The sequence below is a fragment of the Podarcis liolepis genome (genome assembly GCF_965112155.1).
Source record: "Podarcis liolepis genome assembly, chromosome: Z".
NCBI classification, from domain to species: Eukaryota; Metazoa; Chordata; class Lepidosauria; order Squamata; family Lacertidae; genus Podarcis; species Podarcis liolepis.
In genome coordinates, this window is record NC_139570.1 from 37,736,244 (window position 1) to 37,762,759 (window position 26,516).

At 45.2% G+C, this 26,516-nt stretch overlaps 1 protein-coding gene across 2 annotated transcripts; it reads right to left on the reverse strand.

The window, feature by feature from the left end:
• Positions 1-1,786: 1,786 nt before the first annotated feature.
• Positions 1,787-10,078, reverse strand: LOC310697870 (telomeric repeat-binding factor 2-like). Of its 2 annotated transcripts, none has more exons than XM_083484483.1 (9): positions 9,317-10,078; positions 7,506-7,720; positions 6,817-6,903; positions 6,477-6,623; positions 5,456-5,841; positions 4,990-5,259; positions 4,210-4,328; positions 3,133-3,224; positions 1,787-2,294 (listed from the first exon to the last, which is right to left on the reverse strand). In XM_083484483.1, the coding sequence occupies exons 1-9, from the start codon at positions 9,483-9,485 to the stop codon at positions 2,112-2,114; spliced, it is 1,668 nt and encodes a 555-aa protein (XP_083340609.1). In that variant the 5' UTR covers positions 9,486-10,078; the 3' UTR covers positions 1,787-2,111. The 2 variants fall into 2 exon arrangements, with proteins under 2 accessions (XP_083340609.1, XP_083340610.1); XM_083484484.1 differs by having other exon boundaries at positions 3,133-3,190; positions 4,197-4,328.
• Positions 10,079-26,516: the final 16,438 nt, after the last annotated feature.

Consider the following 26,516-nt stretch of genomic DNA (forward strand, 5'->3'; position numbering starts at 1 on the left):
TCCGCCTCTGCACTCATATATCCCCAGTGGAACCACACCTCCATGCCCCTGATATTTAGTTGCAGGTAGATATTTAGTTGATATTTAGTTGCCGTGTTGGTCTGCCGTAGTCGAAGGAAAAGAAAAAAATCCTTCCAGTAGCGCCTTGGGGACCAACTAAGTTTGTTATTGGTATGAGCTTTAGCGTGCATGCACACGTCTTCAGGTACACTCAATACAGTGGTACCTCGGGTTACAGACGCTTCAGGTTACAGGCTCCGCTAACCCAGAAATAGTACCTCGGGTTAAGAACGTTGCTTCAGGATGAGAACAGAAGTTGTGCGGTGGTGGCGCGGCGCCAGCGCGAGGCCCCATTTGCTAAAGTGGTGCTTCGGGTTAAGAACAGTTTCAGGTTAAGAACGGACCTCTGGATCGAATTAAGTTCTTAACCCGAGGTACCACTGTATTTAGATAACATTATTTATAATATTTAGATAACGTTAGGTTAGGAACAACTTTTACAAGGGGTAGAAGCATTACAGAGAGGTGCTCCTAGCTGACCAAGACGGAATACTGTTAATCCTTGGGATGGGGAGGAAACAGGCAATCCATTTTTATCTACCCCTTTACTGCTGATTCTCGGTCAGGCATTTTTCCTCCCATACCTTTTGATCCATATGTTTTTTTTCCAGACTCCAGACTGTTTCAGATTTGATTGCAGTTTATTACTACTTTAATTAATTAATTAATTATTTTTTAAATACAGCCTTTCACCGAAAGATCACATGATGGTTCAAGACATAAAAGTTTTTCGGGTCCCTAGGGGTTTGGACATTTGACAGAGGACTCTGTTACTGGACTCTTGGCACCTCCAAATCTTCCTGTGGGATATTTGTTGGCAAAGGGTTGCTCCAGCAGATTGTATTCATACATTGGTCATTGAAAGAAAGGAAGGAAAAAACAGAAGGACTATATGAGGACAACCCCAACCCCTAACCCTGCTCACCATTTCTAGTTTGCTTGGACAGAGCATGAACCAATTACATATTGTGTATGATATCTCAACATTAGGTAAGAATGGGATGGCGTTCTCCTTGCTCAGGTCCTCGCTGTTTGCTCCAACTGAGTGCTAGAGAGCGGTTTCCGGGGGGCGGGGGGGAGTAGTGTGAAAAGAGGAACTATAGATATGCAACAAGAGTAAAGCAGCCTGAGAGCGCGGCTGCCATATGTCCGGATTTTCCCGTACACACACACACACACACACACACACACACACACACACACACACACACGGGATACGAAAATACATAGCAACCAGGGGGATGTTTTAGGAAAGGCAAAAAATGCTGTGCCCTGCCGCTACCTTTCCTCCCGAGACTCCTCCCTCCCGGCCAGATCTCCGCTGTGCCAGGAAGCCTGGCTCTCTGGGAACGCGGTGCCAGCTGGGGCTGCGTCAGCAACGTAGGAGATGATGTTGTCCTGTTTGTTTGATAACTATAAAATTGCATAGTTTGTGTGCAACACAAACACAATTGCAACGCAAAATGTGTGAAACACTGCAGTTTCAGTAAAAATAACATTTAGATTTAAATTAACTCAAGGCGATGCATCATCTTTGGATTTTGGTTTTTAAAAAAGTAGTATCTAAAGAACTCATCACTTTTTTACCAACTGTTGCAACACTGGAAATATTTTGATCACTATTCAATTGCAAAGTTTGTGTGCAACACAAACACAATTGCAACACAAAATTGTGTGAAACCCTGCAGTTTCAGTAAAAATAACATTTGTTTTAAATTACCTCAAGGCGATGCATCATCTTTGGATTTTGGTGCAGTGTTGTGGGATTTTATAGAGTATGTTATTAATACTAATTGAAGTTAGCTGATTCCAAAAGTAAATAAGAATGTTTGCCTATCCTGAGAATATAAGATCATGTTGTCCTGTTTGTGGATCGAATACAGTATATCTTATTCAAGTCCTGATGGCTGAATTTGTATTATCTGGGAGGGGCAGATCCTATGTGAGAAAGCAGAGGGATGCTAAGAGATTGCAGTGACCAGCCTGCTGGCCCAATGCAATACACTGCAAAAGTATTTCTGGCCCACCCTATGTCCACATAGCGTTGTAGCTCAGCCACTTGCTTCCAGGTCATTCCCCAAGAGCCCCTGATTCTTCATCGTCCGCCATCGGTCCTTGATCGCCACAGGCGTCCGGTTCTTAAAGGGGAATGCCTTGCAGATGGCTTTCCACCTCCCTTCCCCAAACCTCTTCACACCTTCCTTAATCCACTGAGACTCCTCTGAAGTCCAGATCTAGAAAGAAGAGGGCACAGGCTCTCGTGAGCAACCATCAAGTGCTGCAAGACTTGCCCCCTGCCCCCATGACAGAACGACAGATACCCCACCCTCTGGAGATGGCTCCATGGCTGTTGCTAACAGAGGATTACCGCTGACATGGGCTGTAGCCCAGTGACTCAAAGCAGGCAAATATCTGGCCCATATTTCGAGACATTCAACCCAACTTGATGGCACGCTCTCCACACTTAGTTCTCCTTCTGCAAAATGTAGGTAATAAAATTCAGCCACCTTACAGTGTGGTTCAAGAGGCTATCAAAGATAGCAGATATGACGTGCTGAGATTGCCCAGGCTTCTTGGAAACATCCGGGTATCCAAGACTCTTGATCAGTGATGGCCAAACTTGGCCCTCCGGCTGTTTTGGGACTACAACTCCCATTATCCCTAGCTAACAGGACCAGTGGTCAGGGATGGTGGGAATTGTACTCCCAAAACAGCTGGAGGGCCAAGTTTGGCCCCCACTGCCCTTGATTAATTAACTAGGAGATAGATGCCCCTTAGTCCAGGGGTTGAACACGCAGAAGATCCCAGCTTCAAACCTGTGACATATCCAGGCAGAGCTGCAAAAGAGACACCTTGCCTGAAAGCCTGTAGCACAGACAATACTGAGCTAGACGGACCAGGATTCAGCATATGGCAGCTTCCTATGTTCCCATTAATGGGGCTTTCATCAGTTACTTCATTTGGGAGAGGCGGTCCTCATCAACTGGCCTCCATTTAGAGGGGTCTTATCAAGGCAGACCTATCTGTTCTCACTGGTGTGCTCAGCTCCAGACTGGGTATAGGCTTGGTTACCTTCTTTTTAGAACCCAAGCGGGAAGTGCTGCTGCTGCTGCTGCTGCTGCTGCTGCTGCTGCTGCTGCTGCTGCTGCTTTTTCCCTTCGATTCTGAAACATAAATTCATTTACAGGATGGATGGAACCACTCAGTAAGCTGGTTATTGCTACTGGCTCAGTAATTGGGAGGTTTTACCACTACTGTCCCCTCATCAGAAATCCAGGGTAGTGGTCAATTTCTACCCAGCGTTTGGCAGCATGATGCGTAGGCAGCCAACTACTGATGAAACTATGTTGGGTTGCCAGACATGCCAGACATGTCCTCTTTTATTACCGTATATACTCGAGTATAAGCCGACCCACATATAAGCTGAGGCACCTCATTATAGCACCAAAAACTGGGAAAACTTATTGACTCAAGTATAAGCCGGTTCACCACACAAGAAGCCTGGTGGTGGCGGCAGCGGTGGAAGAAGAACACTTTGCTTTGTAAGATGTTTGCCAGGTTTTGAGACTTTTGCCTTTAGCCAGCCTGTGCATAGCCTAAGCAAGCCTCCTGAAGGATCGCACTTAACAGTTGTCTTTGCCTGCCATGCTGGCGATGTTTTCCCCCATGTCATTGTGATGTCACTGGGTAATGCAATGTGGGAAGCCATCCAAACTGCACAGGTGCTTTAATTAGAAGAGTGCATGGAGCCATGGTTGAGCACCCTGCAGAACAAGAAGCCAGTCTGAGGCAAAAGGCAACGATTTTGTCCGCGCTGCTGCTGCTGCTGCTGCTGCTGCTGCTGTGCACTTGGAGCAGGCAGTCCAAATATTTTACTTTTTTGAGCCAAGAGCTGTACCCCAAAACCCCTCTGCTTACTGTGTACAGGATACTAGCTGCTTCAGCAGGTTCCAAATCTATGGAGCAGACAATGGGAACTCAAAGCTTCTGGCATTCTGACATTCAGAGGAGAGCGTCAGCTGCTTGGCAGCTTTGCTCTTTTGAGAGTAGCTTTGCTATATTTCTGCAATAGCAGCCTTGGGGCAAAGAAACCTTGATCATGCCGAGCACCCAAAACCAGGCAAGCAGATTCAAACAGTTGCTGCTTACCCAGTTGTCGGGGGTCTCTGGGGGTCTCGGGCTGGTCCCGGTCCCTATGAACCTCTTCACCACCTGGGAGATCCTCTTCTTCATTCTGATCTGAACAAATTAGTCTCCTCTTAGCTAATCTGAATGGAACAGAGAAACACAAGTGAGGAAAGACTTACCCCACAAGGAGATGGGACAGGACTGAGCTGCATCAGTTAATGTCACACATAACCAAAATTATGGAGATGCTGAGTTTAAGTGTCAGACAAGGAGAGAGGTTAATTTGTCACAGCAAACACACTACTGCAGAGACCTATGACAGTTTAAATAGGAGCAAATAGCTGGTGGCAGAAACCTAAACCCTTATCCTTGAAACTGACGGAAGGAGGGAGGGGGGAGAGAAATAACAATTTCTACCTTTTGTCTGGCAACTGAAGCTAACATTCCAGGCATCTGACAAAGCAGAGTCTGGCACAGGTGTTTCTGCCACAATAAATTTGTTTAGCAGTCTTTAATGGGGCCAGAAACCATATTGTCAGTTCTGCTGTCTTTGCAATCTGAGTAATAAAGATTAAGACAAGGTATGTGAACCTGATTTTCTCGCCACCTGATTCTACTAGCTGGGGGAGAAGATACACAGCAATGCAACCCTACCACTGCAAACCACCTTTGCCTTCCTTGGAGCTTCTGGGCTGAGGCCTAAGGCCTTCGAATGGATTCCTTGCAAAGGGGAAAGCGGCACCAAATGCTTCATGCTGTGCCAGCTCCCCAGCAGACCTCACAGCAGTCATGGACTCTTACCTGGGGGATTGGGAGGTATCATCAGCCTGGGTGGGTATTTGGGGCTGTGCTGGCTGGACATCCAAAGTTGCCGCAGGCCTCTTGGATGAAACCTGGCAGGAAGTTGGGGGGTTCCCGCTCTCTGACCCCATAACCCGTGTGCTTATGGACACTGAGCATTCACTAGGGTGTGGCCTGGAGGCAGCATGGTTCTCCTCCTCCCTTTGGCCCTTGGCTGCGTGGAAATCAGAAGCCAAACATGGATGCGAGCCCATCCTCTTAGGCGAGCATCTGCAAAATAAAGAAACATCAGCAGGTTGCTCCACAAGTTTTGCCAGTTTATGTTGTTGACCTCACCCCAAAGACCTTGTTCCCCTGGCAGCAGGTGCAATTTGAGTTTGAGTGCTGAGAGCCAGAAGTTGTATGGCAAAACAGCTGCCCGGCATGGCAAAGGAGTCAAAACTGGGAGAGGCCATAGGCTGCTAACCTGTCCGTGTCACTGGAAGCTGCTGAGACAGTGGTATCAGCAACTATAGCAGGCTCTGCAGCTCCACTGGTTTCTTCTTCTGGCTTTGAAGCTGCCTGGCACTCATCAACCACTTTAGCAACTTCCAAAACAGCTCCCTTTGCCTCCATCAAAAGCCTTGCAACTGTCTCACGGCCTCCCTCCAGAGACTTTGGTTGCTCTTCTGCTGTATTGCTAAGCCCTCCCTCAGGCCTGGGCTCTTCCAAAGTCTCATCAGATCTTCCCACAGATTCAGGCTTATCTGCTGCTGCCAACTCTGAAGTTTCTTTCACCATTTCCTCCTTGCTGGCCATTTCCAAAGGACTGAGCCCGGTCTCTATCTGATCGTCCAAATCCTTTTTTGCCATCTTAAACAGAGAGTGTGAACACAGTTACTAGACAACACTTCTCTACTTTCTTTTTCTTTTTCTACATCTATACAGCAGCCATGCCCAAGCTGGTGCCCTGAAGATGCTTTACCTACAACTCCCCTAAGTCCCAGTCAGCACAGCCTCATGATGCTGGAGCTGTTGGGTATTGCTAGTCCAAAACATTGTCAGGTTACAAGCTTGATATATGTCAAATGTGACATTGCAGCCCTGTTCTGTTCTGCAGTGGGGCACTTGGCTCTTCACAAAAATATTTCCCAAGCACATAATAGTTTGTCCAGGGAGAAGGCTCCTGTCTTAAGCCTCTGGTGTTGAATGTGCTTTTTTGATCACAGTGGTTAGACGGCAAGAGCTCTGCTGTGGCAATGTGGGTGATAGTCAAGTGCTCCAGCAACACACGGGAACATCGGAAGAAAAAAAGGCTGGCTCACATATCACCACACATTGAGTGACGGTGGCTCTCCAGGGTTCCAAGCAGGGGGCATTCCCAGTCCTAGCTAGAGATGTCAGGGATTGAACTTGGGACCCTCTGCATGCAAAGCAGATGCTCGGCTACGGAGCTATAGTCCTCCCACTACTACAACAATCAAACAACACCCCATACCCTTGCTTACCTCTAAAAGAAAGGGCTCCGGGACACTCCAGCAGCTTTCTAAAGACAGAAGTATTCTCTGCTGGAAAACTTTGTAGGAAAAGTTCCGGATGGTTCGGTGACTTAAGTTTTTTCTTTGGATGATTCTCTGCAACATTGACCTCATTTTCTAAGAAAAGGGAAATGTTTTTCAGAACTTGCAAGCAAATTGCAGCGCAGGGCAGAGAGTATTTAAGACACTGAATAGGAGAATTTGAGAAGGACAAACCATGACTCTGCTTTGTAGTGAAATGACCCTACAAGAGGCACATTTCAACAACAACAATTGCAACATGAACTACTCATACCTGCTGAAAGCTCACCTTTGAACTTGGGTCCTTTGTCATGTGCTTATTCAAGATCATTCTGGCTTGTGCATATTTTTTGTTTTTAATGCAGGTTATGACAGCCTGAAGAAGAAAGACAAAATAATGGTTTGCAAGGAAGATTTTGGGAAAATGTTCCTAATCTAAGAAGATACTGTTTGGGAACAACCCCCCGGCAGTTTTCTAGATCTGCTTTACATTTTCAACTCAGTGGGTTTTCATTGTGTAATATTAGATCACTTATTCAAGAAAATTATTTTTAAATTCAAGTAAGGCAAGCTACTTAAATATCTGTAGGCTAACAACATTGAAATAATGGGTGCCTTAGGAGAGTCAGTCAAGAAGCCATTTTTTCCATGATTACCCTGGATTTCCCAAAGAAGGAAAACATGCTGAGTTCCAATAAACTCAGGCACCTTTGAGCATACATTTCTCTCTCATTTCATCCCACCATATAGGAATCTTGCCTCCTTGCTTCTACTAACTTTTGTGAACTTATTTAAAAGCTTAATTTAAGCATGGAGAAAAATAGGCAAGAGTTAATCCTGGCATTGAATTAGAACCTTAATTAAACCCTTTCTGAAATATACTGCATTTTGAAACTTAAAGCCAGCTGTCCTCTTACTTTCTAACTAGGCTGAGAAACAGTAATCAGTGACTACAGAAGAGGAAATGCTAACACTTACCGCTTCCTTTATTTTTTTTCTTATTTCTTCTGCTACGTCACTGTTTAAGTCCAGTTCATCCTTCATCTTATCCAAAATAACAAGGGCATCTTCAAGAGGCATTAACTTGGTCTCGGGATCAATGGTCCAATCTTCATCAATCTTAGACAGAAACTGCACAATCTGCAGCTGAATGCCAATACATTTCTCTTGCGCTAGGGGCCGTGCAAGCACAGCTGGAGAAGAACAAGACAGTCCAAACAGTCACTGAGCAAAATCAGATAGTTCAGCAAATCAGGTGTAATGAGGCTTGGGCCAGGGCACCAAAGCCCTGTCCCATAGATTATACCGCTGACCATATACAGACAGCCAACTTCATCCCAACATGCCCTTTGGCCCAGGAGTCACTTCGTATTTGCGTGCTTTTTGCGTGTAATCTACAATATCCTTAGTATGCATATATACACAAACACATGGCTTTTTAGTGTCTTAATCTTTGTGGTCAGATATTTTGTTGGGGCTCCTGTTTTGTAGGGCAGAAATGCAGTATGTACAGATTTTATTTACAGACATACAGAAGTAATTACTGTAAGAAAATGAGTGGTAAAGTAGTTGAGCTTCTTAAAACTATACTCCAAAGGTGCTAGGCCATTCCTAGCGGTTGGCTTCTGGAAACCATCACACTCAACTACGGGCCATACCCAAAACTCATTAAACTCATTCTCTTAATATACGCATCAACAATCTCCAATTTGAAATAGATTTCAAGAGGTTTAAGAACAGTCCTGTTTAAGAACGATTTGGTTTACGAACTCCACAAAACCGGAAATAGTGTCCCAGTTTGAGAACTTTACCTCAGTCTAAGAACGGAATACAAACGGTGGAAGGGCACCGGCGGCGGAAGGTCTCATTAGGGAAGATGCACCTTGGTTTAAGAACCATTTCGGTTTAAGAACGGACTTCCAGAACGGATTAAGTTCATAAATCGAGGTACCACTGTACTTAGGAGACTAAGGGTGGGATCCTAACCCTTCTCGTGACCATCTGTGATGGGCTTTAGGAGGCATTCATTGAAGGGGGCATGTATCCTAACCATCTTGCTGAGAATCACAACTGGCTATTTGCAGACCTTCCTTTTGGCTTCCGTGCAGTTGGTTAGTTGTACGTTGTGCCTTTTCTTTTAAAATCGGTTCCCTTAATTTCTAAAGACAAATGACAAACATTCCAGGGATATAGATTGTATTATATTTTAAGTTGCTTTAGGTTCACTTTTTCTTAAATGAAAACACCTAAGGACTATTAAATGTGATATATACAGTAAATGTAAATACGTAAGAGTGACATAAGTGGAACGGGGGCTATTAGGCAATATATTTTCATGTTTGATGTTTTAGTATGTTCTGATATACTGTAGGCTGTGAGCCGTCCAGAGCGGCTGAAGAAACCCAGCCACGTGGGCGGGGCATAAATGGTAAAATTATTATTATCATTATTAGTTATTTACATTCACGTTCCCCAGCAGGAAGTACAGTGGTACCTCGGGTTACAGACGCTTCAGGTTACAGACTCGGCTAACCCAGAAATAGTGCTTCAGGTTAAGAACTTTGCTTCAGGATGAGAACAGAAATCGTGCTCCGTTGGCGCAGCAGCAGCAGGAGCAGGAGGAGGCCCCATTAGCTCAAGTGGTGCTTCAGGTTAAGCACAGTTTCAGGTTCAGAACGGACCTCCGGAACGCATTAAGTCCCCGAGGTACCACTGTCCCTTGAGAATTATGGAACCCAGCGCCAATCTTCCCCAAATGCCCCTTTCGTAAAAGTAGCTCGTCTCCCCACCAGATACGACGTCCCGCAGCTGGCGAAAGTCCCGGCTGCGGCCGGCCCGGAAAGCCTGGAGGGCCTGGTGGACGTAGAAGGGGACCGTCCAGCGGTTCACCGCCTCCTCGAGGGCCTTTTCGCGAGCCTCGGCGGCTCCTTCGGACGCTCCGCAGCCACCCTCCTCCATCTTCCCTCCTACCGTGCGCCACCACGCCGGGAAGGGGGCGTAGCGCAAGTGGCGCCCTTTAAGGATTCCTGCCCCTGACGTGGTCGGTGGGCGAGGCAGGAGGGCGTCGGGGGGACCGCCGAGAGCATCGCTGGCTCAGAGCCCGGGGCCCTGGAGTCACTCTCAGCGGCGTCCGTCCCGGTCCCAGCGGGGCTCTGGGCTCGCTCCTCTGCCTGGAGGCCCACCAAGCGCAGAGGGTGGAAGGGAAGGCGATGGGCAGCGCGCAGCGCTGCTTGCCCAGGGAAATCCTGCACGTGGTGGTTTGAGCCCTTAAAGGAAGCGAATCCCTTCCTCCATCTCCAGGTCTTCCAACAGGGTTCCCCATCTTAAATTTGGGCATCCCGTTCGTCCTGTACTGAGAATCATCTTCCCTGCCTCTTCCACTCGGTCTACAGAAACGTCACACCCTGGAGATTTGCTTTGTGTGGTTTGTTATACTGCCCTGAGAGTCTTCCTGAGAGTCTGGAGTGGAGTTTCAAGACAGCCCTGGGCTGGGAAGCAGGCTAGGGCAAGGCTTGCCTGAGGCTACCCAAGAAAGGTTGCCCTCCCCTCCACATGGATTTCCAAATACTCTTTCCTCCTCTGGAGGTGCAAATCCTGCATTTCATTGATGATCCTTGAGGAACCCTTGCAACTCTACAAGTCTATTAAATCAAGGGGGCAGCCGGGCAGGTTCCCACAGACATCAGGCAGAGAAATCAGACTTGGGGAGGATAGAGGACGGAGCATAGCTGTCAACTTTCGGATTTGGAAATAAGGGATCAGCAGCCTCACCTGTCCCGGGGACAGTCTACGGGATATCTAACAATCCGGGATAGCAGCGGGAAGCAGCGCTGAGATAAGGGAATTTCCCGCAAAAAGGGAAGGTTGACAGCTATGCGGATAGAGCACGAGGGCACTGGCTAAGGAAGGGGATGCGGGGCGCCCCCGGTGTTATCCCTGAGGTGGGGGTGACATCGCCGCCGCGCCCTCCCCCGGGACACTCGCCGCGAGTGGCACCGCCCCCGTGGGACCGTCGCGGCAGGCGGTGCCGCCCCCGTGCTCGCCACCCCGCCCCTCTGGGAGGATCGGCCCACCCCCGGGTGCCAGCTCCGGGTCTGGGTACCAGCTCTGGGTACCCGCTCCGCCTCTGCACTCATATATCCCCAGTGGAACCACACCTCCATGCCCCTGATATTTAGTTGCAGGTAGATATTTAGTTGATATTTAGTTGCCGTGTTGGTCTGCCGTAGTCGAAGGAAAAGAAAAAAATCCTTCCAGTAGCGCCTTGGGGACCAACTAAGTTTGTTATTGGTATGAGCTTTAGCGTGCATGCACACGTCTTCAGGTACACTCAATACAGTGGTACCTCGGGTTACAGACGCTTCAGGTTACAGGCTCCGCTAACCCAGAAATAGTACCTCGGGTTAAGAACGTTGCTTCAGGATGAGAACAGAAGTTGTGCGGTGGTGGCGCGGCGCCAGCGCGAGGCCCCATTTGCTAAAGTGGTGCTTCGGGTTAAGAACAGTTTCAGGTTAAGAACGGACCTCTGGATCGAATTAAGTTCTTAACCCGAGGTACCACTGTATTTAGATAACATTATTTATAATATTTAGATAACGTTAGGTTAGGAACAACTTTTACAAGGGGTAGAAGCATTACAGAGAGGTGCTCCTAGCTGACCAAGACGGAATACTGTTAATCCTTGGGATGGGGAGGAAACAGGCAATCCATTTTTATCTACCCCTTTACTGCTGATTCTCGGTCAGGCATTTTTCCTCCCATACCTTTTGATCCATATGTTTTTTTTCCAGACTCCAGACTGTTTCAGATTTGATTGCAGTTTATTACTACTTTAATTAATTAATTAATTATTTTTTAAATACAGCCTTTCACCGAAAGATCACATGATGGTTCAAGACATAAAAGTTTTTCGGGTCCCTAGGGGTTTGGACATTTGACAGAGGACTCTGTTACTGGACTCTTGGCACCTCCAAATCTTCCTGTGGGATATTTGTTGGCAAAGGGTTGCTCCAGCAGATTGTATTCATACATTGGTCATTGAAAGAAAGGAAGGAAAAAACAGAAGGACTATATGAGGACAACCCCAACCCCTAACCCTGCTCACCATTTCTAGTTTGCTTGGACACAGCATGAACCAATTACATATTGTGTATGATATCTCAACATTAGGTAAGAATGGGATGGCGTTCTCCTTGCTCAGGTCCTCGCTGTTTGCTCCAACTGAGTGCTAGAGAGCGGTTTCCGGGGGGCGGGGGGGAGTAGTGTGAAAAGAGGAACTATAGATATGCAACAAGAGTAAAGCAGCCCGAGAGCGCGGCTGCCATATGTCCGGATTTTCCCGCACACACACACACACACACACACACACACACACACACACACACACACAAAAACACACACACACGGGATACGAAAATACATAGCAACCAGGGGGATGTTTTAGGAAAGGCAAAAAATGCTGTGCCCTGCCGCTACCTTTCCTCCCGAGACTCCTCCCTCCCGGCCAGATCTCCGCTGTGCCAGGAAGCCTGGCTCTCTGGGAACGCGGTGCCAGCTGGGGCTGCGTCAGCAACGTAGGAGATGATGTTGTCCTGTTTGTTTGATAACTATAAAATTGCATAGTTTGTGTGCAACACAAACACAATTGCAACGCAAAATGTGTGAAACACTGCAGTTTCAGTAAAAATAACATTTAGATTTAAATTAACTCAAGGCGATGCATCATCTTTGGATTTTGGTTTTTAAAAAAGTAGTATCTAAAGAACTCATCACTTTTTTACCAACTGTTGCAACACTGGAAATATTTTGATCACTATTCAATTGCAAAGTTTGTGTGCAACACAAACACAATTGCAACACAAAATTGTGTGAAACCCTGCAGTTTCAGTAAAAATAACATTTGTTTTAAATTACCTCAAGGCGATGCATCATCTTTGGATTTTGGTGCAGTGTTGTGGGATTTTATAGAGTATGTTATTAATACTAATTGAAGTTAGCTGATTCCAAAAGTAAATAAGAATGTTTGCCTATCCTGAGAATATAAGATCATGTTGTCCTGTTTGTGGATCGAATACAGTATATCTTATTCAAGTCCTGATGGCTGAATTTGTATTATCTGGGAGGGGCAGATCCTATGTGAGAAAGCAGAGGGATGCTAAGAGATTGCAGTGACCAGCCTGCTGGCCCAATGCAATACACTGCAAAAGTATTTCTGGCCCACCCTATGTCCACATAGCGTTGTAGCTCAGCCACTTGCTTCCAGGTCATTCCCCAAGAGCCCCTGATTCTTCATCGTCCGCCATCGGTCCTTGATCGCCACAGGCGTCCGGTTCTTAAAGGGGAATGCCTTGCAGATGGCTTTCCACCTCCCTTCCCCAAACCTCTTCACACCTTCCTTAATCCACTGAGACTCCTCTGAAGTCCAGATCTAGAAAGAAGAGGGCACAGGCTCTCGTGAGCAACCATCAAGTGCTGCAAGACTTGCCCCCTGCCCCCATGACAGAACGACAGATACCCCACCCTCTGGAGATGGCTCCATGGCTGTTGCTAACAGAGGATTACCGCTGACATGGGCTGTAGCCCAGTGACTCAAAGCAGGCAAATATCTGGCCCATATTTCGAGACATTCAACATTAGGTAAGAATGGGATGGCGTTCTCCTTGCTCAGGTCCTCGCTGTTTGCTCCAACTGAGTGCTAGAGAGCGGTTTCCGGGGGGCGGGGGGGAGTAGTGTGAAAAGAGGAAATATAGATATGCAACAAGAGTAAAGCAGCCCGAGAGCGCGGCTGCCATATGTCCGGATTTTCCCGTACACACACACACACACACACACACACACACACACACACACACACACACACACACACGGGATACGAAAATACATAGCAACCAGGGGGATGTTTTAGGAAAGGCAAAAAATGCTGTGCCCTGCCGCTACCTTTCCTCCCGAGACTCCTCCCTCCCGGCCAGATCTCTGCTGTGCCAGGAAGCCTGGCTCTCTGGGAACGCAGTGCCAGCTGGGGCTGCGTCAACGTCGTAGGATCCCTTAGGCAGCCTTGTCAAAATCAGGCAGGCTTTGGGAAGGTGGCCGGGAAGGAGTTCCTAGTCCACAGGCACAGGTGTTTACACAAAATGGGCAAGGCTTGGGTGGCTTAAGGTGTTTCTGGGCATTGTGCAAAAAATACATAAGTATCTCTTACATAAGTATGCTAACTCATGAAAGAGAGAGAGAGAGAGAGAGAGAGAGAGAGAGAGAGAGAGAGAGAGAGAGAATGAGCCCTATTCCAGGACTACTGTCGTGGTTTTATTTTGGCGTTTCTGCTAAAAAATGCTCAACAACTTTCGTGGTGTCCTGGTTTTTACCTTTCGGAATATAGCAACCCTGTCCAAGAGCTACAAACCAAGGAGGCCCAACATAATGGTATCAAAATACATTCAAAAGAGTACAGATCTAGATCTGTGTTAATTATTTGTTGGGAAATCTGGAGACTTACACATAGCCGGGCTTACGTTAATTCAGACTAGAGGGATACCTGCGGATTGGCCAGCATCTACTGATGTATTGGTAGAGTTCCTACTCCTGATGTAAATGAATCAAGAGGGATTGATGGTTCTACAATAAAAGAAGTCATTTCACTGCCTGGACATCTGGAATGAAGACTCGAAGAGACAGGGCTTTAGTAAAAAAAGAAAAGAGGTAAAGGACCCATGACAGTTAAGTCCAGTCGCAGACAACTCTGGGATTGCGGTGCTCATCTTTACAGGCCGAGGGAGCCAGTTCTATTTATTCCATTGTAATTTGACTATCTGCAACAAACAGTTGCAAACTATTATTTTATTAAACATAATAATTTTTAAATGATTTCCAAAATGTATAAACAAAACAGTAAGTTTTCCTCATTCTCCATCCTCCCACCCCTGAACAGAAGACTTACCATATACGGTATATATAAGATTTTGCCATACGTCCATGTTGTCGGTGGCTGCCTGTCATCAGGATGTTCATTTGAATATTTTATGATGAGATACCAAATAAAATGTCTGCATCAGCTGTATTGTTCAATGCATTAGGGTAATTGTTCTTACATTCTCTCTCCATGGTGTGATATGCAGATGTTTCTTCCAATTCTGTGCTATAAGTAATAGTGTTGCCACCAGAAGGAAAATGATGATCCTTATATAACAAAGCAAGTTGGTCTTCCTTAAAAATTGTTAATAACCCAGATAGACTGAAATTGCAGAGTTTTGAGAAACTAAAAAACAAAGTGCGAAATTGGCTTCACTACTATCAGATAATGGAGGCATATAATTTGGACAAGAAAATTGGTTTCCAGGTGGAAAAATCAAAATTAGAAACAGAACTGTTAGAACCCAAAACTAAGATTTTGTCAAAGATGTATAACTTGCTGTTGAAATGGAATACTCAGGATGAAACGGTGAAATCTGCTATGATTAAATGGGCACAAGATGTTGGACATAACATAATGATGGCTGACTGGGAACAGTTATGGACCACCGGTATGAAGTTTACAGCATGCAATGCCTTAAGAGAGAATATTATGAAAATGGTATACAGGTGGTACATGACCCCAGTCAAGCTTGCAAGAATCTATCATTTGCCCGATAATAAATGTTGGAAATGTAAAGAAACTGAAGGTACATTCTTTCACCTTTGGTGGACGTGCCCAAGGATTAAGGCTTTCTGGGAGATGATATATAATGAATTGAAAAAGGTATTTAAATATACCTTCTTGAAGAAACCAGAGGCCTTTCTCCTGGGCATAGTCGGCCAATTGGTGCCAAAGAAGGACAGAACTTTTTTTATGTATGCTACAACAGCAGCAAGAATACTCATTGCAAAGTATTGGAAGACACAAGATCTACCTACTCTGGAAGAATGGCAGATGAAGGTGATGGACTATATGGAACTGGCGGAAATGACTGGCAGAATCCGAGACCAGGGAGAAGAGTCAGTGGAAGAAGATTGGAAGAAATTTAAAGACTATCTACAGAAATATTGTAAAATTGATGAATGTTAGAATGATGTTGGATAGAAATTAAGCGGTTTTCAGCTGTAATATTATAAGGGAATATGAAAAATGGATTATTTAGGTAAAAATTTAATGTCATAATATTTTAAAATTAAAGACCAGGATAAACAAAGAGGGTAGGGATTTGCTGAACCAACAAACCGAATTGGAATACAATAAAGGGAGGCGTGAGGAGGTCTGGGAAACAAGCTAATGAAAAATAAGTAATGGAAAGATGGAGTTGATTTTAACCATTTTTTATTTTGTATTTTTTTTCCTTCTCCTTTTTATTTTGTAATACTTTGAAAATCTTAATAAATATCTTATAAAAAGAATGTTAATAACCCAAACTTTGATTACACAGCACTTTCTGATTTCTAATATTGCTTCAGTGAATAGGTAAAGGGACCCCTGACCATTAGGTCCAGTCGTGGCTGACTCTGGGGTTGTGGCACTCATCTTGCCTTATTGGCTGAGGGTGCTGGCGTACAGCTTCTGGGTCATGTGGCCAGCATGACTAAGCCGCTTCTGGCGAACCAGAGCAGCGCACGGAAACGCCGTTTACCTTCCCCCCGAGTGGTACCTATTTATCTACTTGCACTTTGACGTGCTTTCAAACTGCTAGGTTGGCAGGAGGCTTCAGTGAATATTCCTCCCCATAATGTCCACCTTATAGGGAATGTTGTACCAGTTGCTCTGCATCTCTCCAGTATGCTGGCAAATATGTTTTATCTATGTAAATGTCTTAAGGGTGTTTAGATGCCATCTGCCATCTGTGAATTAACCTGACTGAGTTTTCTCTAAGCCTTTTACTTTCCATTTCACAGTTAGATTTCTTTCTTTCTTTTAAATGTTTTAATTTATTTTTCATGGTACAGAAGATACATTTTGAGAAAACAATTTCCAGCAGTAAACAACAAATAACTTGTCCTGATAAAATTACAGACTTTCATCATGCTATGTAATAAAGTTGCATTTGATTGCTACAAAAAAATCATGCCACATTTTCCCATGAGTGTTGGGTGGATTCCTGCCACAGTCAGAACAATTTATGTGTTCAATAAACATTTGCCCTATGTTATGAAAGGAATAGGGATTGTGTTTGCCACTTGGCCCTGACATGTTGTTTCTCTGCCAATGTGACTGAAGGAGCGTTTCCACCCCCATCATTCATCCCGGACACTGAGGTCCTCCTAGGGTCTTCTGGCAGTTTCCTCACTGTGAGAAGTGAAGTTACAGGGAACCTGGCAAAGGGCCTTCTCAGCGGTAGCACCCTCCCTGTGGAACGCCCTCCCTTCAGATGTAAAGGAGATAAAGAACTACACAATTTTTAGAAGTCCTCTGAAGGCAGTCCTGTATTGGGAAGTTTTTTTATTTGATGATTTTATTTGATGATGATTTATTTATTTGATGATTTTATTTATTTGATGATTTTGCTCCATAACACTCACCTTTTTCCTCCTAGAAAGTAAGGGGAAATGTCTGTGCGTGTTATGGAGTGAATGCCTACGGATGCCCGGGGGATCTGCTGCAGTCATGAGCAGAGGATCCATGGTTCCCCTTCTTTTCCTCCTCCGTGGCTCGCTTTGAAACAGCAAAGCGGGAGAAGAGCCGCTGAGTGGGGAGGAGAAAGGGACAGAGAGCCTGCTTGCTTTAAAGGAGCAAAGCAGGAGAGGAGAGGAGCCGCTTACACGAGTGTAAGCGGCTCCTGTCTGGTTGGCTTCTTTAAAGTAAGCAGGCTCTCTGTCCCTCTCTCCTCCCCACTCAGCTGGCTAAATAGCAGCAAAGTTTTTCAGTGAGCTGGGGAGGAGGGAGAGAAGCAGAGCCTGCTTGCTTTAAAGGAGCAAAGCGGGAGAGGAGAGAAGCCTTCTCCTCTTATACCCCTCTTCTGCATTATTAGCAGCATCCTTCTCCACCCACCCCACGTGTGCTTCTTGTCCCTAGAGTGCTTTTCCTTCCCTCCCCACTTAAAACATGGTTACAAAGCACGGATCCACATGGATCCTCAGGATTTTTGCACTGGGTCACCCCAAACTCACCATCAGATCATATAGCACGCACCCACTGTTGCCTGGGGCTGCAGTGGTGCAAAAACATGGTTACAAAGCATGGATCCACATGGATCCTCAGGATTTTTGCATTGGGCTACCCCAAACTCACCGTCAGATCACATGTCTGTGGCCACAGCATGAACCACAAAAATCATACATCCACTGTTTCGTTTAGAATATTTTTTTTCTTGTTTTCCTCCTCTAAAAACTACGTGCGTGTTATGGTCGCGTGCGTGTTATAGAGTGAAAAATACGGTATTATGCTTTTATATCCTTCTGGAAGCCTCCCAGAGTGGCTGGGGAAACCCAGCCAAATGGGCATGTCCTATTCTTCTTCTTCTTCTTCTTCTTCTTCTTCTTCTTCTTCTTCTTCTTCTTCTTCTTCTTCTTCTTCTTCTTCTTCACCATACTCTGGTACACCAAGAATCAGTGTTCATCCCAACACCAGTTTTCCAACATCTGGCTATCTCCATATAGCCAGCTGTCAACAGAATGGCTAATTACGGTGGTACCTCGGGTTACATACGCTTCAGGTTACAGACTCCGCTAGCCCAGAAATAGTACCTTGGTTTAAGAACTTTGCTTCAGGATGAGAACAGAAATTGCATGGCGGTGGTATGGCGGCAGCAGGAGGCCCCATTAGCTAAAGTGGTGCTTCAGGTTAAGAACAGTTTCAGGTTAAGAACGGTCCTCCAGAACGAATTAAGTTCTTAACCTGAGGTACCACTGTATTAGGGTAGTCTTGAGCGGGTGGGATCATAAGCCCAAGTAGTGCTAGTGCAGGAGACATTTCAATTGTTTTGTTATATATAATTCCACCCTCATTTGGGCCAGGACATGCCATATTTACACCAGCTTTACAATTTCCCTCGCAAGATTCAACGTCTTACTATCTGCAGTTTTGCAAGGTAGATTTTAGAAAATCCCCTACTCTGAAAGATACAGTACTGCCCTTTTGGCACAAAACAGGTCGAATCCATCACACACGTTTTGTTTTATTTCCCATTCTATGCAAAAATATATGATAAGTATTTGGCCCCCTTATTGAAAGAGGGAATTTATTGCACTGATTCTTCCAGGGTGTCGTATCTGCTGAACAATTGTAGATTGTGGGTAATGTGGAAATATTTTTGAGTGATGCTATGAATCTCACGATGTCGGGACAGGTTTGTCCTAAACTATGTTTCTACTATGTTTCATTAACTGTGTTGTGTTCTGATCCATGTATATGATGCACTTTTTCTATGCCAATAAAGGAGATTGGTTGATTTGTTTTGTTATATAACAAGCTATTTCTTTGAAGACACAACTCTGAAAAGGTTTGGTGATGTCACAAAACCACCACATATGGAAATATGTGGCTTTGACTGTGCAACCCCTCCGAAAATTAGGATCAGCTTCCTTAAATATTCCGGATAGCATGACCAGTGTATTGTGCCACCTAAGCAGAAGTTTTAATGAGGATTCCCTAATTTATGCAGAAACTGATTTCAATGGTCTCCTGGACCACAAAGTCATCCCACAATGATATGATTTTTATACCGGATCTGAAATTTCTATATTTGCCCTTTGGTCTGTGAATCAAATGGATTAGTTGAAAGGCATTGTAATAAGTTTGGAGGTGTGAGATTTAAACTCAACATTTTGAACACTTCCATAAATAATTTTGGAGCCTAGTACAGTAGTGTGTCCTCCCCCTCGTGTTTTGTTTTGTTTTGTTAGTTTAGGTGTATGCAATATTTATTCGGAATAAATACAATAATAAGGTGGGGGAGGAGGGGTGGAGAGATAGATTGGGAGGGGGAAAGAAGAAGGTAGTAAACTTTAATTCATTTACATAGTGTATGTGTGAGGTTTTCTGTGTCAGCTCTGGCATAGTCTAGAGCCGTTCACTCCTCCCCAAAGATGGGCAATAACTTTATAGACTTCCGGCTTTGGAAAGGCGGCGCATGGCTCTGTGCCACCCTCCAACAGCCACACAAAATGGACGCACTTTGTAATCTTTCCTAAAATGGCGGGATATGTTAGACCAATATTTTTGGTGCCCCCAAGTGGATCTTCTAAATTTTGCAGCACCTCAGATCTTGAATAACCGCTATAGCATAGCACTATGTAAAAGTACCTCCAGAGGAATATACCCTACAACGAATGCAGGTCCTACGTGTAACAGGTCCTGTTTGCAATGCATTATATCATATATGAGGTTCTGCTACTTGAAAAGGCAGGAAGATTGAGAGACTAAAATGAGCATCCTACATAAATGGAGGTCAGAAAGGAAAGGGGCTGCAATGAGGGCTGGGCGATGTCTGCTTTTCAACATTGTGATATGTCACCAGCTAAACATTGCGATATATTGATATAACAGCATGTCTGAAATAAGGATGGAAACAGTGCATTCTTTCTGGAAAAATAGGTGGGGGAACTCACCACCAAGTTTGTCTATTGCAGTGCCACCACGCAGCACCCTCAGTGGCTAAATGTAAGATGGGATTAATAAACGCAAGTGGACAATGATCTGGACTGGAAATGGCCACATCCTTTTTTATTACAGATACAGGTGGATTTTTGGATCAGGCATTGGGTGTATATCCATCCCGACCCCACCCTGCCTGACAAAAAAAAAAAAAAAGATATTGAATTTAAAAAAGGCAGCAAAACTGAATTTCCTCAAGTTCCTACTCAAAACCCCTGGATAGAGCTATATAGAGGCAAACAGGGAAGCAGGTGCAGTTCGGCAAGGTCCGTGGTTCAAAAGCATATCAGGGCAAGTAGATAAATATATGGAGGCGAACCCCATAGTCAATAATGACAGGACATAACCATCCAGGGGTCCTTTGCCTTTACCTTTTACCTACTACTTGGGGGTGTAAAACTTACAAATTATTTACCCTTAAAATATTGTTACAATTGTTATTTTATCGTACAGATAATTTTTTTAATAGTACCTTTTCCCTAAGGGGAAAAAAAAAGCTGTGAAAGTAATTACTGGCATAGATACCAAAGGTAAGGTGAAAGAATGTTCCATAAAAGACAGGAGGGAGACACAGAAATACAAGCAAACACCCCACTGGCACTGATCTGGCTCTAGGAAGGAAACTGCAGGGCTCTGGCAGTGTCCTTGAACAGCTCCCTCCTCCGCAATGCTGCGCAAACAAGTACTAGACTTCCGCTTTGGGAAGGCAGTGACAGCATGTCTGAAATAAGGATAGAACCAAAGCATTTTGGGGGGGAGGGGGAAACTGGGGGAACTTGGTCCATGGGGTCACGAAGAGTCGGACATGACTAAACAACAAAACACTGGTTAAAATAAGGATGGGACTATGCAGAGGCGAATGGAAGAGATGATGTGCTGGGAACTGCTATTACTTAGGGATCTAAAATTCATAAAATCGTACTTACCTTTAACATATTGTTACAACCTTTATTTTATGGTACAGATAATTTTAAAATTCAGACTTTTTCTCTAAAATCAAACCTGTGTAAGTAATAGCCTGGATATCAAAGTTAAAGTGGGAGAATATTTCCTAAGAGACACAAGGGAGACACACAGAAGGAAGGGGACAAGGGAGGAATGAGGCTTAAAAAACCAGGCAAGGGTTATTTTTTGAAATAACCCCAGTTTAGGGAAGTAAATAAATAGAGCGCACGCGCGCACGCGCGCACACACACACACACACACACACACACACTGATTTCCAAAGTTTTTATGTCTGGGACACACTTTTTAGACATACATCATTTCGAGACACAGTAGCAAACTACAGGTTAAATGAATCCCTTTCTACCCCCCGGGAAAAGGGGGGGCGAGTGTTCGGGTGGCAGGACACACTTACACATTGCGACACACAGTTTGAAAAGCTCTGCACTACAGCAAAGCTGCAATCGCATTTGTTTTACTCAGCTGTGGGAAGGTTCTGTTCGGGCTCTGGCAGTTTCCCAGAGTCCTTGTGTTGCCCTTCCAAGGGCAGATAAAAAGGATCCTTAAAATTTTGTGCCACCTCAGCTGGGCACCCTGAGCAGAAAAACTGCCCATACTGCTCTGGCTCTGGGAAGGGAACTCCAGGGCTCTGGCAGCACCCTAGAGCCCTTCCCTCCTTCCCACAGCTAGGCAAGCACTTACTGGACTTTCCACTTTCGGGAGGCGGTGCCAGGGCTCTGTGCCGCCCTCCAACAGCCACACAAAATGGATGCACTTTGTAATCTTTCCTAAAATGGCTGCAGTCTATGGGAAGCTTTGCCGCCCCAAGTGGATCTTCTCAAGTATGCATCTTCTCACCTTTGTGTGGGCAAGCCCTTAATAGGCTTCCGGCTTCAGTATGGTGGTGCCAGGCCTTTGGAAGCACCCCTAGCGCTGCCCTCTTCCAACAGCCACACAAAATAGATGCACCTTGTAATATTTCCTAATATGGCTGCTGCCTGTGGGAAGCTAGGATTTGGCGCCCCCAAGTGGATCTTCTCAAGAATGCATCTTCCCACCTTTGTGTGGGGAAGCCCTTAATAGGCTTCCGGCTTCAATATGGCGGTGCCAGGCCCTTGGAAGCACCTCAAGCGCCGCCCTCTTCCAACAGCCACACAAAATGGACCCAGTTCTTAATCTTTCCTGAAATGGCGGCCAATTTGACGCCCCCAAGAGGATCTTCTCAATTTTGCAAGGAGGGCTGAGCGATGTCTTGCTTTTCAACATTGTGATATGTCATCGTGATATATACTGATACAGCACCATGTCTGTGTCTGAAATATGAACGGAGATATGTAGAATGAACAGGGTTACATGCCAGCAACTCATACTACTTAGGGGTCTAAAACTTATTCATTTTAACTTACATTTAAGAAATTGTTACAACTGTGATTTTATATTACCAATAATTTTAAAAATAATACATTCTCTCTAAAATAAAAGCTGTAGAATAAATTATCAGCATAGATGTCAAAGGTAAGGTGAGAGAAAGCTCCCTAACAGAGATGAGGGAGACACAGATGGGGGGGGGGCAACAGGAAGAAAGAGGATTAAATAGGGCAAGAATTATTTTTATTGTTTTAAACTCAGCATTAAATAACTCCAGTTTATTTTTCTACCAGAGTAGTGGAGGCTGCCAAGCGAGCCACAGTAACATGCCAGGCTTTGGGGAGGGGAGGCAGAAAAGGCTTCCTGCTCATGCAACAGCCCCAAATTTTGTGCCACCTAGGTGGGGTGACTCTTGCTTAAAAACTGCAGGCTCCAATTTGGCTCTGGGAAGAAAACTGGAGGGCTCTGGCAGCACTCTAGAGCCCTTCCCTGCTTCCCAAAACTGGGCAAGCAGTTACTAGACTTCCAGCTTCAGGAAGGCAGTGCCAGGGCTGCAGCAGCCTCCAAGAGCCCTAGCATCGCATTCCAACAGCCACACAAAATGGATGCACTTTGTAATCTTTCCTAATATCTCTGCGGCCTGTGGGAAGCTAGGATTTGGCACCCCCAAGTGGATATTCTCAAGTATGCATCTTCCCACCTTTGTGTGGGAAGCCCTTAATAGGCTTCCGGCTTCAATATGGCGGTGCCAGGCCCTTGGAAGCACCTCAAGCGCCGCCCTCTTCCAACAGCCACACAAAATGGACCCACTTCTTAATCTTTCCTAAAATGGCGGCCAATTTGGCGCCCCCAAGAGGATCTTCTCAATTTTGCAAGGAGGGCTGAGCGATGTCTTGCTTTTCAACATTGTGATATGTCATCGTGATATATACTGATACAGCACCATGTCCGTGTCTGAAATATGAACGGAGATATGTAGAACGAACAGAGTTACGTGCCGGCAACTCATATTAGTTAGGGGTCTAAAACGTATTTATTTTTACTTACACTTAAGAAATTATTACAACTGTGATTTCATATTACCAACATCTCTTAACTCTGCACCTTTTCTCTAAAATAAAATATGTGGAAGAAATCAGCAGCACGGATGTCAAAGATAAGATGAGAGAATGTTCCCTAACAGAGATGAAGGAGACAGATTGGGGGGGGGGGCAAAGTGAGGAAAGAGGTTTAAACTCCAAATAAAATAACCCCCGTTTATTTTTCCATCAGAGTAGTGGAGGCTGCCATGCAAGCCACAGCAACATGCCAGGTTTTTGGCAGGGGAGGCAGAAAAGGCTTCCTCCTCTTGCAAGAGCCACCAAATTTTGTGTCACCTTGGCAGGGTGCTTTTTGCATAAAAACTGCAGGCTGCACTCTGGCTCTGGGAAGGAAACTGCAGGGCTCTGGCAACCTCCTAGAGCCCTTCGCTTCTTAAAACTGGGCAAGCAGTTACTAGACTTCCAGCTTCAGGAAGGCAGTGCCAGGGCTGCAGCAGCCTCCAAGAGCCCTAGCATCGCATTCCAACAGCCACACAAAATGGATGCACCTTGTAATCTTTCCTAATATGGCTGCGGCCTGTGGGAAGCTAGGATTTGGCGGCCCCAAGTGGATCTTCTCAAGAATGCATCTTCCCACCTTTGTGTGGGCAAGCCCTTAATAGACTTCCAGCTTCAATATGGCGGTGCCAGGCCCTTGGAAGCACCTCAAGCGCCGCCCTCTTCCAACAGCCACACAAAATGGACCCAGTTCTTAATCTTTCCTAAAATGGCGGCCAATTTGGCGCCCCCAAGAGGATCTTCTCAATTTTGCAAGGAGGGCTGAGCGATGTCTTGCTTTTCAACATTGTGATATGTCATCGCGATGTATACCGATACAGCACCATGTCTGTGTCTGAAATATGAACGGAGATATGTAGAATGAACAGGGTTACATGCCAGCAACTCATACTACTTAGGGGTCTAAAACTTATTCATTTTAACTTACATTTAAGAAATTGTTACAACTGTGATTTTATATTACCAATAATTTTTAAAATAATACCTTTTTTAGAAAAAAGCTGTAGAAGAAATCAGCAGCATAGATGTGAAAGGTAAGGTGACAGAAAGTTCCCTAAAAGAGATGAGGGAGACGCAGATTGTTTGTGGGGCAACAGGAGGAAAAAGGCTTAAACAGAGCAAGATTTATTTTTATTGTTTTAAACTCAGCATTAAATAACTCCAGTTTATTTTTTTACCAGAGTAGTGGAGGCTGCCATGCGAGCCACAGCAACATGCCAGGTTTTTGGCAGGGGAGGCAGAAAAGGCTTCCTCCTCTTGCAAGAGCCACCAAATTTTGTGTAACCTTGGCAGGGTGCCTTTTGCATAAAAACTGCAGGCTGCAATCTGGCTCTGGGAAGGAAACTGCAGGGCTCTGGCAACCTCCTAGAGCCCTTCGCTTCTTAAAACTGGGCAAGCAGTTACTAGACTTCCAGCTTCAGGAAGGCAGTGCCAGGGCTGCAGCAGCCTCCAAGAGCCCTAGCATCGCATTCCAACAGCCACACAAAATGGATGCACCTTGTAATCTTTCCTAATATGGCTGCGGCCTGTGGGAAGCTAGGATTTGGCGGCCCCAAGTGGATCTTCTCAAGAATGCATCTTCCCACCTTTGTGTGGGCAAGCCCTTAATAGACTTCCGGCTTCAATATGGCGGTGCCAGGCCCTTGGAAGCACCTCAAGCGCCGCCCTCTTCCAACAGCCACACAAAATGGACCCAGTTCTTAATCTTTCCTGAAATGGCGGCCAATTTGGCGCCCCCAAGAGGATCTTCTCAATTTTGCAAGGAGGGCTGAGCGATGTCTTGCTTTTCAACATTGTGATATGTCATCGTGATATATACTGATACAGCACCATGTCTGTGTCTGAAATATGAACGGAGATATGTAGAATGAACAGGGTTACATGCCAGCAACTCATACTACTTAGGGGTCTAAAACTTATTCATTTTAACTTACATTTAAGAAATTGTTACAACTGTGATTTTATATTACCAATAATTTTTAAAATAATACCTTTTTTAAAAAAAAGCTGTAGAAGAAATCAGCAGCATAGATGTGAAAGGTAAGGTGACAGAAAGTTCCGTAACAGAGATGAGGGAGACGCAGATTGTTTGTGGGGCAACAGGAGGAAAAAGGCTTAAACAGAGCAAGATTTATTTTTATTGTTTTAAACTCAGCATTAAATAACTCCAGTTTATTTTTCTACCAGAGTAGTGGAGGCTGCCATGCGAGCCACAGTAACATGCTGGGCTTTTGGGAGGGGAGGCAGAAATGGCTTCCTGCTCATGCAACAGCCCCAAATTTTGTGCCACCTAAGCTGGGCTTGCTGTGATGAAAACTGCAGGCACTGATCTGGTTCTGGGAAGGAAACTGCAGGGCTGTGGCAGTGCACCTCTCTTCTCCGCATTGCTGCACAAACAAGTACTAGACTTCCCGTTTTGGGAAGGCGGGGCCACCCTAGCGCCACCCTCCCAAAAGCTATACAAAATGAATACACTTTGTAATCTTTCCTAACATGGCATCCTCGGGGAGGCCAATATTTGGTGCCCCCAAGTAGATCTTCTCAAGTATGCATCTTCTCACTTTTGTGTGGGCAAGTCCTTACTAAATTCTGGCTTCAGGAAAGCAGTGCCAGGGCTGCGGCAGCCTCCCAAAGCCCTAGTGCCGGCCTCCCACAGCCGCACAAAATAGATGCACTTTGTAATCATTCCAAAAATGGCAGCCTGTACATGTCCAATATTTTTGGTGCCCCTAATTGGATCTTCTGAATTTTTCATCACCTCACATTTTGGAATGACTGCAATAGCCTAGCACTATGTAAAAACTGACTGAAAATAGTGTAAAGTACCTCCAGAGGAATATATCCTACAACAAAAGCAGGCTCTATACGCAATGTATTGACAGACTGAAATGAGCATCTTACATAAGCATAGGTCAGAACGGAAAAGGGCAGTGAGATGTTTGCTGTTGAACAGCATGATATGTCACCAGTTAAACATTACTATATACCACCAATATAACACCATGTCTGAAATAAGGATGGAACTAT